Genomic DNA, 14,835 nt, shown 5'->3' with positions numbered 1-14,835 from the left:
TCTCCCTGATATATATTAATGCCTAGACTGAGGTTTTCAGGGCATGATTTCAAAATTCACAGATGATACGAAGATTGGAAATGTTACCAACTGTGATGAGGAGGATCTTGAACTTCAAAAGGACATAGACATATTGGTGGATTGGGCAGACAAGTGGCAGATGAAGTTCAATGCAGGGATGTGTGTGGTGATTCACTTTGGCAGGAAAGATATAGCGAGACAGTATAACATAAAGGGAGAAACTCTAAAGGAGGTGCAGGAACAAAAGGACCTCACTGTATACATACATTGGTCATTGAAGATGGTAGGACATGTTGAGAGAGCAGTTAATAAAGCACATAGTGTCTTAGGCTTTATTAATAGGGGCATTGAGTACAAGAGTAAGGAGGTCATGGTGAACTTGTGTTAAATATTAATTAGGCTTCATCTGGAGCACTGCATCCAGTTCTACCTGAACCTGAGGAAGGATGTGAAGGCATTGGAGAGAGTGCAGAGGAGATTCACAAGAATAATTCTTGGGATGAAGAACTGTAGCTATGAGGATAGATTGAGGTTAGGACTGTTATCCTTGGAGAAAAGAAGGCTGACAGAAGACTTGATAGAGGTATTCAAGATCCTGAGGGTTATGGACAGGGTCAATAGTGAGAAATTGTTCCCCACTCAAGAGAACATCAAGAACTGGAGGGCACAGATTCAAAATAAATGGCAAAAGGAGTAAATGTGATTTGAGGAAAAACGTTTTCACCCAGAGGGTGATTGGAGTCTGGAACAAACTTCCTGAAAGGGTGGTGGAGGCAAGTTCAATCGAGGTATTCAAAAGGGAATTGGATTGCTACCTGAAAAGAGAGAATGTGCAAGGTTATGGTGATAAGGCAGGGGAGTGGGACTAGTTGGAATGCTCTTTCAGAGAGACAGTGCAGGATCGATGGGCTGAATGGCCTCCTTCTGCACTATAAGGATACTACGATACTGTGATAAAGAAGCTTGGTGAGTTCCTGCAGTGCATCTTGTAGGTAGTACACACTGCTGCCACTGTGGTGAGGGAGTGAATATTTGTGGTAAGGGTGCCAATCAAGTGGGCTGGATGGTGTCAAGCTCCTTGAGTGTTGTTGGAGCTGCACTCATCCAGACAAGTGAAGAGTATCCCATCAAACTCCTGACTTGTGCCTTGTAGATAGCGAACAAACTTTGGGGAGTCAGGAGGTGAGTTACTCTCTGCAGAATTCCTAGCCTCTGACCTGTTCTTGGAGCTACAGTATTTATATGGCTAGTCCAGTTCAGTTTATGGTCAATGGTAAACCCCAGGATGTTGATAGTGAGGGATTCCGTGATGGTAATGCCAAGGGCGATGGTTAGATTGTCTCTTGTTGGAGATGGTCATTGCTTGACACTTGTTATTGAATGTAACTTTGCCACTTGTCAGCCCAAGCCTGGATATTGTCCAGGTCTTGCTGCATTTGGACATGGACGGCTTCAGTATCTGAGGAGTCGCGAATGGTGCTGAACATTGTGCAATTATCAGCAAACATCCCCACTTCTGACCTTCTGATGGAAGGAAGGTCGTTGATGAGGCAGCTGAAGATGGTTGGGCCTAGGACACTACCCTGAGGAACTCCTGCAGTGATGTCCTGGAGCTGAGATGATTGACCTCCAACAACCACAACCATCTTCCTTTGTGCTAGGTATGAATCCAACCAGCAGAGAGTTTCCTCCTGATTCCCATTGACTCCAGTTTTGCTAGGGCTCCTTGATGCCACACTTGGTCAAATGGTGCCTTGATGTTAAGGGCTGTTACTCTCAGCTCACCTCTGGAGTTCAACTCTCTTGTCCATGTTTGAACCAAGGCTGTAATGAAGTCAGGAACTGAGTGACCCAGGCAGAACCCAAACTACACATCAGTGAGCAGGCTATTTCTAAGCAATTGCCTCTTGATAGCACTATTGATGACCGCTTCCCATTACTTTACTGATGATCTGCATTTGATGTCAATGTTGTAGCTGTACTGGAACAGCTTGGTTAGGGGCACAGCAAGTTCTGCAGCACAAGTCTTTAGTATTATTGCTGGAATATTGTCAGGGTCCATAGCCTTTGCGCTATCCAGTGCCTTCAGCCATTTCTTGATATCACGTGGAGTGAATCGAATTGGCTGAAGACAGAAGGTGCAATTCCAATGGTGTGTGGGATGGATTCGCTTAACAGCTACCTGGAGTTTCTTGATAAGCCAGGAAGATCAAGGAGTACGAAAGCTCTACCTGCTTCGGAGTTAGAGATGATAACACACCAACGTCTTCCAAAAGAGTAGTCCTCCTTTGCAGAGTAGTAAGGATCAGTCTGTTGTTAAGTTGATTTGCAATGAAAAAGGCTCAGAATATGCTGGACATGAAGAATGATAGAGTTGTTGTGTTGGGGAAGAATATGGATCTGCATTTTACTCAGTCATGCCCTTACTGCCTGCACTAAGGAAGCCAAGAATTACTCACCTAAAAGTTCATGAAGTTTAGTTATCTTCTGGGAATAAGAATTTGGTGATGCTGGGCACCTCTGGAGGAGGCTGAGATGGATCATCTACTTGGCACTTCTGTCTGAAGATTCTTGTGAATATTTCAACCTTATCTTTTGTACTGCTGTGCTGGGCTCCACCATCATTGAGGATGGGGATATTTGTGGAGTCTCCTCCTCCAGTGAATTGTTTAATTGTCCATCACCATTCATGACTGGATGTGGCAGGACTGCAGAGCTTAGATCTGATCCTTTAGTTGTGGAATTATTTAGCTTTATCTATCACAATCTGCTATGGTGGGATTTGAACCCAGGTCCCTAGTATATTACTCTCAGTCTCTGAGCTATTAGTCCAGTGATGATAGCCACCACACCACCACCTCCGCATGAATTTGTAGGAGTTTGTAATTAAACTCCAGATGTTATGACAGCTTTGCTTCCTCCAACTTAACTTCAGGAGAAAAAAAGGAATACTTGTATTTATATTGCACCTTTCAAAACCAGCGGGGTTTCCAAATTATTTTGCAACCAACGAAGTGAATTTAGGAAATGGATCAGCCAATTTGTGCACAGCAAGCTCCCACAAACAGCAATGTGATAATAGCCAGATAATGTGTTTTTTATGATATTGATTGAAGGAAACATATCAGTCAGGACACCAGGGAGAACTCTCCTGCTCTTCTTAAAAATAGTGCCATAGGATCTCCTAAATCCACCTGAGGGCAGGCAGGGCCTCAGCTTAATGTCTCACCCTCCAAAAGGGGAGTGTTCCCTCAGTGCTGCACTGGAGAGTGTCAGCCTCGGTTTTGTGCTTAAGTCCTGCAGTGGGACTTGAGCCCACAAACTTGTGACTCCGAGATAAGACTGTTACCATGTGATTCCAGTTGACAGTCTGCAGATTGCTGCTCCCTCCCATTTTTCACTGAGTGCATCCTTAACCCTGGCCACTGCCTGTGGAACGTTGGCTGTTCTAGAGTTCACTTTAACACTGAGCTGAGTTTTGGGCCCAATTTTGTACCACCACAAAGACCACTTTCTTCCAAAACATTACTTACCACTTCTGGGTTTCATTGAGCCCCTCTGCTGCAGAAACTGTTTTTCATTCTTTTGTCAAATCAGACTCAATGGAGGTTACATTGGATAAGACCTGAACATGGGATCCCATTAAATGTAGCCATTCATCCATTCATTAAATTGGTGCTATCTGCTGGATTAAATGATTGCTCTGTGCCCATGGACAGCACACATGTAACGGGAGGGGCCTGATAGCACTAGTTGTTAACGCTTTTCGTTCACTGACAGGCTGTGAGGGTCACTGACAAGGGCCAGCCCATCGCTAACTGGTGGAGAGCCACTTTCTTGGACCACGGCAGGGAATCCAGTGTTGGACTTGTCTGTAGCAGTTTGATGCAACTGAGGGCAGAATCGTCCCAGATTAACACTGAGTGCGGTAGCAGGTGAGAAAAGGAATGTTTTACCCGCCGGCCGCAATAGCAGCTTTTCGCACCGTCTCATCCCAATCCCGCCGCATTAATCCCTCATTCCTGGGAAATACACCGTTTCCATGGCGGGCGGGCTCTCATTCGTTCGCCATGCCACCACCTCGCCGCTTCCTCACGCTGGGCGCCTTATTTACAGTGCAGCCGCGCGCGTATCTCTCAGTGCTTCCAGCCCACGACTGCTGCACAGGAGACATGGCCCCAAAAAGCAAGAAAACTGCAACCCCCTCCGGTTTGGTAATGTGTCCCTGGAGCACCTTCTAAATGCCATGGAGCTCTGCTGTAATGTCCCCCACCCTGCTCTGGTTGCAGGATCACCAACCCGGCTTGGGAGGCGGTGGTAGGAACTGGTCAGCACCAACACCCTGCAAAAGAGGACAGCCATCCAGTGCCAAAAAAGGATGAATGATCTCCTCCATTCCACCAGGGTAAGTCACTCTTCTCATCACTCCTAACTCACACACCCACAGGGTCTTGACTCACTGCCAGTTCAAGGGGCATCACCATTCACGGTCTCAAACTCATCGTCGTTGTCCTCATCCCGTCCATGGGACCACTCACCACCCACACAGGCCAGGCATACTTATCATCTGACCTGGCAGGCATCCTGCTTACACACTCTCCATCTCTATTCATACAGGACAAGCTGGCACAGAATACCAGGGAGAGGTTGCAGACCGGTGGAGGAATGTTTGAAATCAAGGTCCTCATGGACTTTGAAAACAGAGCCATCCAGCTGGCCGGCGAGGATCTGGATCAGTTCTGTGCTGACGGTGAGGTCGGTGCTGCGCTACCAAGTGAGGATCCAGCAGTGTAACATCCATCAGACAACCATGCTGTGAGTGATGTGTCCTGTTTCACAGGTCACTGCCATGCACTAATTATCTCTCTTTGCTTCCATAGACACATCTGCCAAACAGCCAACATAGTCCATGACCCAGAGCCTCCAATCAAACCCCAAAGAAACCTCTGAAGAGGAATCTGAAGGCACTCTCCCTGAAGTCCCATCACAGCGCATACCCACACTCTCCACCAGCACAGAGACACACACCTCCATATAGCTTTAGAGTACATACCTTTACAATAGCCTTGAGATCACGGTCTGGTGAGCACATCGAACTGTCCGATCCACAGCAGGCAGTGGCAGAGACTTCCCAGAGGACTGCTGGAGGCCAGAAATCTGCTGAGTCCGAGTCAGATAATGAGCCCCTGGACTCGGTCATGTCACAGTTGCTAGAACTGCAAAGGCGAGCTCGGGAACGTCAGGAAGGGATGTCCACTGCACTCCTCAGATTGCAAGGCACGATGGAGGAGTCCGTCCGCCATCAGTCTGAGGTGATTGCTCCGGCATGCCAACACACCGAGGTCAACACTGGTAGGATGGTGGTCGCCATGGAGACCTTGGTCCAGGACAACATTCCTGCACTGCTGCATAGGCTCAACTCCATCACTGATGCCATCGTTGGCCTCCTACAGTGTGTACATGAGAGGGGTGTGGGGCAGCTCGATCTCACTCCAGTTTCCCCTTCTCCTCAAGGAGTCAGCCTGGGGCCCCTGGGCACCCATAGGGAGGAGGATCAGCAAGTGCACACCCCGGGGTCCAGGTGACTCCAGGAGTGTTGGGCCCATCCAAATCCCCTCTTCCTGTGACCCAAGCAGCTCCAGCTCCACAGGCCAAGGAAGGTACCACTGCCTCACAGCAGGAACCCAAAAGCAGGCTGGAGCCCTCCAAGTCTCGGCCCTCCTGAGGACGTCTGCCAAGGTCATCACAGACAGGGCTTCACAGTCAACAGGCTGCCTCCACCTCCACTGTGGATGTCCAGAGAGCACCAAGACATAGCAGCAGGGTTAGGAAGGTTAAGAATATGTACTTGCACAGCCTGGGCACAGGTGTTAATCACTTGTACATAATGTTCGCTCTCGTCAATAAACTCCTAATAATGTCTCTCTGCCTGTGGCTCCTTGTTCTGATGAGCAGTGTTCTTGTCACTCAGATGTGAAACCTTTCTGCACAAGATAAAGGCAGCTGTCTCAGTCAAGGGTCTCTTCCCTGTGCTCTGTGCAGCCTTCAGATCACAATGATGGTCCAGCCTCATACTCCCTGGAAACATTCCTAATGATTGCACCTCGATGGTGCTGGTCAGTACTGCCAGGATGTCATGGGCAGGTGTCACAGAGTTCCATCATTCTCTCTGTTTGCTCTCAGCACCTTTAAGGTGGGGCTGGCCCCCATCACAACAGCTGTACTCCTGAAGGGTTCAGGTTCTGAAGGCAGACAAAGGATCAGATGCTTCTAAAGTTTCATGGCTGCTTCTCTATGATATGACCCTGATCACAGAGCGTAAGCGAGCTGCCCTCAGCCAGGCAAGACTCAGACATTCTCAGAGGCGATGTGAAGATATATGGAGTATCCTCAGTGCATGTCATCATCCTCCACAAATCTAGCAGCTATGAGGGCCTCCCGAGCGCGCCAACCTAATCTGGCTAGTGTGAGGACCTCATCCCCGTCATTGTCGCCTCCGAGGACCTCCTCACCCTCATCCCCATTGGTGTCCTCCTCATCGGAGACCTCCAGCTCCTCCATCTCCTCCTCAGCCAGCTCCTCTCCCCATTGCAGCGCCAAGTTGTAAAGGGCGCAGCAGCAGACGGCGATGATGTGTGACACCCTCTGCGGACTGTATTGCAGGGCTCCACCAGACCGGTCCATGTACCAGAGCTTCATCTTCAGCATCCTGATGCTCTGCTCCACCAAGTTGTGAGCTGCAGCATGAGCCTCATTATACCATCGCTCTGCTGCAGTCTGAGGCCACCACAAGGGTGTCATCCCGTCTCTGTGGGTAGCCCTTGTCCCCGAGGAGCCAAACCTGCAGCTTCTGTGGACCCTGGAATACTTCAGGGATTGGTGACTGACTGAGGATATAGGAGGAGTCCCTGGAAACCCTGTGCAGACCTGTAGGATGTGTTTCTGGTGGTCACAGACCAGCTTCCAGAGTGGAACCCCTTGCGGTTGATGTTATTCACCATGTGTAGCGATGGAGATCTGAGCACCACGAGTACAGTTGATGGTACCCTGCCCTTGTGGGAAACCCGAGATCTGGATGAATCTAATCAATCTTGTATCCTGGATGTCCCAATCCCGGGAGAAATGCACAAAGTTGAGTGCCCTCGTGAGGATGGCATCCGTGACCTCATGGATGCATTTTGGGTGGGAGCTTATGATATCCCACAGAGGAAACTTGTGGAGCCCTGAAAGGAGCCACTAGCATAGAAATTGAGCATCATGGCAAGAGAGCCAAAGTGAACCACTGAGGAGCTGGACGTCTCACTCACCTTTCCAGAACACAGAAGGTCACAAAACCTCTTGTAGTGGATGCCCTCCATGTCCACATAGCACCAAATCCTGCAACAGCTGGCAGATGTGACCAACAAGTTCCCTGGACATGCGCAGTCTTTGGCGATACTGGTCGCACCATATGCAGATCTCTCTCTATTCTAGCCTCTGTACATAGTGTCAGTCTCTGAGTTTGTGACTCTGCATGCTTTCTAGGCAGCTGCCTAGGCACCCTTATGCTCAGAGAGTCAAACCTGCCTCAACTTTCCCACACCCCGGGTACATGGTGGGATTCTGGGTGACAAGGGCTGCTCTCTGAGGAGGTGGTTCCCGACAGCCCTGCAAAATGCACAAAGCAAGTCCCAGTGTGGTTACAATGGGAGACCCCTGCACACCAGAACCCTCACAGACCAGGCCATTAGTTGTTGTCCTGCTCAAATTAGGCTCCCGATACTTTGACCGCTCTAGTGGGGCCCTATAATACACACCTTCTAGGATCTCCTACATGGTTGTCACGTGCTGCACGCTGCACAACACGGCGCAGTAAAGGGGAGTGAGGCTTGAGGAGGCCGAGTGTGAGGGAGGCTCAAAATCATCGGAGGAGCAGGACGAGAGAAGAATGTCTCGGGTCTCAGAGGAAGAGGACCCAGCTGTGCAGGCTGGACTGCAGAGACACAGCAGTGACCAGCCCTGGGAACTGAGAAAATTATCCATGCAGGAAGCCACTGAGAGGGATCTACTGATCCAGCAATGGTTCAGCTGTGGGATCCTGAGGAGTTGAATACAGAACACATGCCAGGCAATGCACCAAGCCTAAGTCTCCATTAGGATGTCAACCATGCTTCACAACCTGACCCTCACATAGGGACGGACTCTCCTGGTACTGCAAAAAACACTGACTTTAATTACATCATGAGTGAGGTGAACTACCATAAATTACAGTGTATAAGTCAACCTGGTGTATAAGATGACCCATTTTGCGAGCTGCAAAAATCATGTTTTTGCATATTCTCAGTATATAAATCAACCCCCCCCCCCCCTTTCAGCCATAATATGCTTTACTCACATTAGTAGTCAACCTCAATCTTTCACCCCACAAATGCATGTTTTACTTATTGGTAACTTATAACTGGGAGTACAGGATCAATCAGGCGATATGGGCTGTGTTGCAAAGATGCACAGGAGTTTAAAACACACCCACTCTTTGTGTCAGATGTCATTGCAAAATGGCGACCTCCCACAACCACACCAGCAGTTCACTTTTATACTCGGTATAAGTGGACTCCTGGCTCTCCGTGAGTTTGGCCACTGTCTCATGGGATGAGCTCATGTGCTTGAAGCCCTGAGGCATGGTTCAGCCTATCTGCTGCATATTGACAGTGCATGAGATTGCAAAGCTTCAGGGAACCCTGCCAGAGGGCCATACATCTGCTGCTACAAGCCCAAACATGGAGCTCCAATCTGAGACTCCTGGGTCCCATCCTCATTGCCCAGCAGCACATCGCTGTGATTGTCCTCCCTCCTCCGAGGGGGACTGTCCACAGATACCTCTGCCTCAGCCACCTCTTCCAGCACACGAGTGCCCCCAACTCTAATGTCAAGCATGATCCCGACGAGGTGCCAGTATCTGTGCTGGTGCCTGCTGCACTAGAGTTCTGAAACACTGCATCCTCAGCTTTCCCTCGCCTTGATGGCCCAGGGATTCCTCGTGCAGGTGGGTGCACACTGCTGGGATCTGTGTGAAACACAAGAGAAGATCATTAGAGTTGGGCTTGGTGACCCTGTGACTTCTGCAATGATGGGGTGGGGTGGGCGCGGGGTGGGGAAGGTTGGCGGGGGGGACATTGCATGCCACCTAGTGCTCAGGATGCCATCAGACTAAGTTTTCAGCAGATATGCATTGCCACCCATCCAGTGTCTCCAACCCCCCCACTGCCACCAAGACCATTACCCCAAACAGCCTCCCCAGCGTCACACCCTACCCACATGTGCCTGTCCCATGGCCATGTACACTTGGACTGGGGTCTCACCATCTCCAACGCATTTTTGCAAAGGGTCGCTGACAATGTCCATAATGATCTCATCCATGCCCACCCTGCCCTCAGTAATGATGTCCCACCTCCAATTTGCACCATCTCCCAGGTATTGTGCACCCATTTCTCTGGCAAGCACAAGAGGGAGAGGGAGATAAGGTGGTGCGGTGCGGCTTGGGGAAGATCAACTCCTCCACATGGTTTGAGACAGCATTTATTCATCAGCAGCTGACCTCATAAGCACTGGACACACACTCCTGCAAGGCTGAGGGGCAGCATTTACCTTGTGCCACCCCCACCCCCACCCTGATCTCCACGCTGCTTGCACATTGCAGCCTGAGAGCCAAGGTGAACCACTGAGGAGCTGGAGGTCTCACTCACCTTTCCAGAACACAGCAGGTCATAAAACCTCTTATAGTGCTGCGCCTCTGCTCACCATTTCTTCACCACCTCTATGATTTGCACAGGGGAGGTGATGGCGTTGTGGTATTGTTGCTGGAGTAGTAATCCAGAGTATGACTCTTCATCATACGGATTCGAAACGTTAACTGTGTTCCTCTCTGCAGATGCTGTCAGACCTGCTGAGTTTTTCCAGTATTTTTGTTTTTGTTTCAGATTTCCAGCATCTGCAGTATTTTGCTTTTATCTTAATGCTCCGGGGGAGCAGGGTTCAAATTCCGCCAGATGGTGGAATTTGAATTCAGTAAAAAATCTGGAATTAAAAGCATCAACGGTGACCATGAAACCATTGTTGATTGTTGTAAAAATCCATCTGGTTCACTAAAGACCTTTAGGGAAGGAAATGATGCTATCCTTACCTACATGTGACTTCAGATCCACAGCAATGTGGTTGATTCTTAAATGCCCTTAAACAAGGGCAACTAGGGATGGGCAATAAATGCTGGCCCAGCCAGTGAAGCCCACATCCTGTGAATGAACTTAAAAAAACGTATCCTCTTGGTGAGGATCAGGGACAGCCTGTGGTCTACCAGATACCGTATTCCTGTTGGTGACCACCTGCATGAGAGATCGAGGTTGCAGAATCTTGGTGCTATTACAGATGGGGAGAAAGAAACCTTTCCCCTTGTCTCTCAGTTGCCTGCAATAAGATATGTTCAGAGGGAGTGATTTTCAGTAATAAACACGAAGCAGTCCTTTGAGTAAGTTTAATTCTAAAGCAAAGGATGGTGTTTAATCACACAACACTCCGAAATATAGCCACAATGAAATGCACTCACTCCCTCACAGACACACACACAAGTGAAAATGAATTCAAGAGGCAAAGCATGCGTTTAAGTATTAACAAAAAGCATTAACAAAAAAAAAACAAGAAGTAAATCACATGGACGAACAGGCATTTAAGGTGCACACATCACAGCCTGGACAGATTCTCTCTCATGGCTCTTTAGCCATGAAAGTCTCTGGATTTCCAGATGAGGTCATGGTCGAGTTTCTGTAGAAGTGAGTCTTTGCAAGTAAAAATGAATTAGTCCCCCTCGCACTGCCTGGGTCGACTGGCTGTTAGGCAGGGTTGTGTTCTCCTGGTTGGAAGAATGGTCCTTTTTGTCCTGTGGGTTTGCAAAATGTCTGGCTTCCCCTTGGCTCTTGGGGTAATAAGATTTGTTATATGTAACCAGTTTCGGTCACATGATCAATATTTCTATTGTCCACCTAGAATGATTTAGTTAGAAGCCATTGCTGTACAATGGAGAATGGATGATGGTCTTTCATACCTACTTATGAATTGACTAGTATCCTTACAGCTCAAATTGGTAAGTTTCGAGCTCAGGGACAGTAAGTCTAGGAGTCCATAGATTTTGAGTTTTGGGTCAGCCCACAAACAATAGAAGGTGTGACTTCCAAAGATGGTTTACAGTAACATCTTACTGTTTACATCTTGGTATGTCCATACAAGGGAGGGCACCCCACCAAAGGTCATTTACATTTAAAGAACTTTCAGGATGCATGTTCAGACATGAGTTAATCCTTTGTGCAGAAATCACAAAAGGTCACCTGACCCTTGGTGGCCAACTTGGGTCAAGGTATATTGTCCATATGTCATGTTTCTCTTTTCACTTTAATGTAAAAAATGTCCATTGTCTTCAGATGCTTGCGGGCATATGACACAAACGTGACAGTGCTGGGGAGCCCCAGCTCTCCTGGCTTCTGCATTACTATGACATTCTAACATTGGAGGAGCTGAAGCAAATGGGTTAGTATGTATGTTCACCATGGGTCCGGGTCAGCATTAGTTTGTCGTGGTTATCCGAGAGTGAGGGGCTTGTGACTTCTGGGTTGAATACTAGTGACAGGTTCCCCGTGTGTAAATTTGACAGCTTCACTGTTTGTATGTGAATGCCAGTGTGGCAAGGGTTCATACTGTGCAGCAATGTTCTAGCCAGAGCAACTGTATTGGGAAAATGTGAGGCTAGGAATAGCCAGGGGATTGCACTCAGTGTTTAGGTTGTAATTGAGTGAGACATTTCATTTTGCTTCAAGCCCCATCCCCCCACCTCCCGCCCCCCGAACCCACCCCTCCCCCCACACCCCGTCATCTTCTGCAAGTACAAGGTTCATCATTCCTGTCATGTAGAGACATCCTGAAAGCATCATTCAGCACAGAGACAAATAGTTTCCGTCATTTTCCTTCTGCATCAGCTGCTTCTGTGGGCACTTCCCTACAGACTGTGTCGCCCTACAGACAAGAGGCTTTTATGTCGATTGACCTTTGGTGCTCTCTCACATAAGCATCAAGATTGATTCGATTAAAATCATGAGGTAATCCAGAAATTACTGGAGAAGAAACATTGCCTCTACAGGGTTGACCTCAATGAGAAGTCATCACTATCCAAGCACGAGGCCTACTTAAACATTCGTGCGACTGTCCAGTGCAAACTCAGAGAGATACAAATTCAGGAAGCAGCAGACAAACTTCAGTCATATGCCAATCACAAAGGCTGGAAGAGATTCTACGATGCTCTGAAATCTGTCTACAGGCCCCAGGCTCATCTCTGCTCCTCGGTGCTGGTGGGGTCAACACTGCTCACAGAAAAGGCCCAGATTCTTGAAAGGTGATCAGAGCACTTTAACCACACCCTCAACTGGCTTTCATCCATCAATGAAGGAGCACCAACAGACTGCCATAAACTGCTCCTTGGATGAACCATCCATGCCAGGGCAGCTACCAATTTACAGTTTGGATGATCAGATATAATTTTATGCAGCATTTTATCGACCACCACATGATTCCTTTCACAGAGCCCATTGTTGACAGGACTTCTTTTTTATCCATTCGCGGGATGTGGGCTTCACTGGCTGGGCCAGCATTTATTGCCCTTGAGAAGGTGGTGGTGAGCTGCCTCCTTCAACCGCTGCAGTCCATGTGATGTAGGTACACCCACAGTGCTGTTAGGGAGGGAGTTCCAGGATTTTGACCCAGTGACAGTGAAGGAACGGTGATATATTTCCAAGTCAGGATGGTGAGTGACTTGGAGGAGAACTTCCAGGCAGTGATGTTTCCATGTGTCTGCTGCCTTTGTCCTTCTAGATGGTAGAGGTTGTGGGTTTGGAAGGTGCTGTCTAAGGAGCCTTGGTGAATTCCTGCAGCGAATTCCTTTCAGCTATGTTATTCAGGACCACGTTGTTCATGTTTTCATACACATCTCCATTGCTAATGGAGGAGAATTTGCCAATTGGAAACTTTGCTGGTGCCCTAAGTCCAGTCCTAACCATTTCTTATTATTTTGTCTAGAATCACTCTGTTGTCCTTATTGTATTATTGTGGAAAGACTAACCTGGTTGTCAGGTCAACAAAATTTAGAATGAAAATATTCCCCTCTCCTCCCCATACCTTTAGATCCAGGGCAACCTTTGAGAATGAGCAAGTTGTTGATAAAACTTTAAGATAATTTGTTTTTTATTCTTTCTGATTCTCAGCACCTGATGCCATTAATATTTGTCTAACACTTTGAGACACATCAGATTTTGACAAGGGAATGCTGTAATATCCTGACTGATGAGCTGGTACAAGGTTCTTGTTGTTGGTGTGCATGTGAACAAAGTCAGCAGGCAGCATGGTCAAACTGATCTTGACACCATGGTGTAGGAAGCCATTCAAGTGGGGGGATGTAAAGGAGTGCAATAATGACAACAGACAGTATAATTAGCGGGATAGACACCATCCTCTGTAGCCACGAGTGGGAGTGTTGTGTTGCCTACCCAATGCCAGGGTTAGGGATGTCAACTCACAGCTCGACAAGAATTGGAGTGGGAGGAGGAGGATCCAAGTGCCAGTGCCTACCTAGGAGACCATGACATTGGTAAAAGAAGGAATTAGCTTCTGCTGAGAGATTTTGAGGAATTCGGACCCAAATTAAAACGCAGAACCTCAAAGGCAAAAATGCTTGGATTATTAGCTGAGCCACGTGCCAACTGGCATAGGGTCAGGGAGTTTGCAGGATTAAATACTTGGCTGAAAGAGTGGACTACAAGCCAAGGGTTTTAATTCTTGAGACACTGACAGCAATACTGAGGAAAGAGAGATCTGTTCCATTACAACAGGCTCCATTTAAACCGGGCGAGGGCCAGTGTTCCGGTGAATCGAACAACTAGAACAGTAAATGGGGCTTTAAGTTTATAAGAGGGAGGGAGGATTCACACAGAATCACAGAATCACACAGTGTAGAAGAGGCCCTTTGGCCCATCGAGTCTGCACCGACACATGAGAAACACCTGACCTATCTACCTAATCCCATTTACCAGCACTTGGCCCATAGCCTTGAATGTTATGACATGCCAAGTGCTCATCCAGGTACTTTTTAAAGGATGTGAGGCAACCCGCCTCCACCACCCTCCCAGGCAGCGCATTCCAGACCGTCACCACCCTAAACTTCCTGCCCCTCATCGTGAACTTATGTCCCCTCATGACTGACCCTTCAACTAAGGGGAACAGCTGCTCCCTATCCACCCTGTCCATGCCCCTCATAATCTTGTACACCTCAAATAGGTCGCCCCTCAGTCTTCTCTACTCCAACGAAAACAACCCAAGTCTATCCAACCTCTCTTCAGAACTCAGGAAAGGTTACACCTATAAATCTGAAGAGAAACATCAAAGCCACAGAGCAGAGTAGTGATTTGTGTCAGGAGGGTTTCATAATGGCAATAGGGCCATATCAGAGAAAAATAGTAAAAAGTTATCAATAAGGATGCTATATCTGAATGCATGAAAAATTAGTAACAAGATCAATGAATTTATGGCATAAATAGAGGTAAATGGGTTTGACCCAGTAGCCTTTGCAGAGTTGTGGTTGCAATGGAATATTCCAGGTTATCTGACTATAAAAAGATAGTTAAGATGAAAAAGGAGGTGGGGTAGCCCTGATAATAAAGGATTAGAGAAAGTAGTGACAAAGGAACTTCAGCCAGAAATATCCAATCAGGAACAGTTCTGAAAGAACAAAGGATAGAAATGACT

General features: G+C 47.8%; 1 protein-coding gene across 1 annotated transcript in view; it reads right to left on the bottom strand.

Annotated features, from left to right (window-relative positions):
• LOC121290471 (lysosome membrane protein 2-like) overlaps positions 1-8,934 on the bottom strand; it is an 87,684-nt gene extending 78,750 nt beyond the window's left edge. Inside the window, exon 1 of the mRNA XM_041210910.1 lies at positions 8,778-8,934. Coding sequence (XP_041066844.1) covers positions 8,778-8,934 — 157 coding nt within the window. The remainder of the gene's footprint in view (positions 1-8,777) is intronic.
• Between the last annotated feature and the right edge of the window lie 5,901 nt (positions 8,935-14,835).

Source organism: Carcharodon carcharias, chromosome 18 (genome assembly GCF_017639515.1).
Source record: "Carcharodon carcharias isolate sCarCar2 chromosome 18, sCarCar2.pri, whole genome shotgun sequence".
In the NCBI taxonomy this organism is placed as follows: domain Eukaryota; kingdom Metazoa; phylum Chordata; class Chondrichthyes; order Lamniformes; family Lamnidae; genus Carcharodon; species Carcharodon carcharias.
This window is presented reverse-complemented; position numbering and strand designations above follow the sequence as displayed.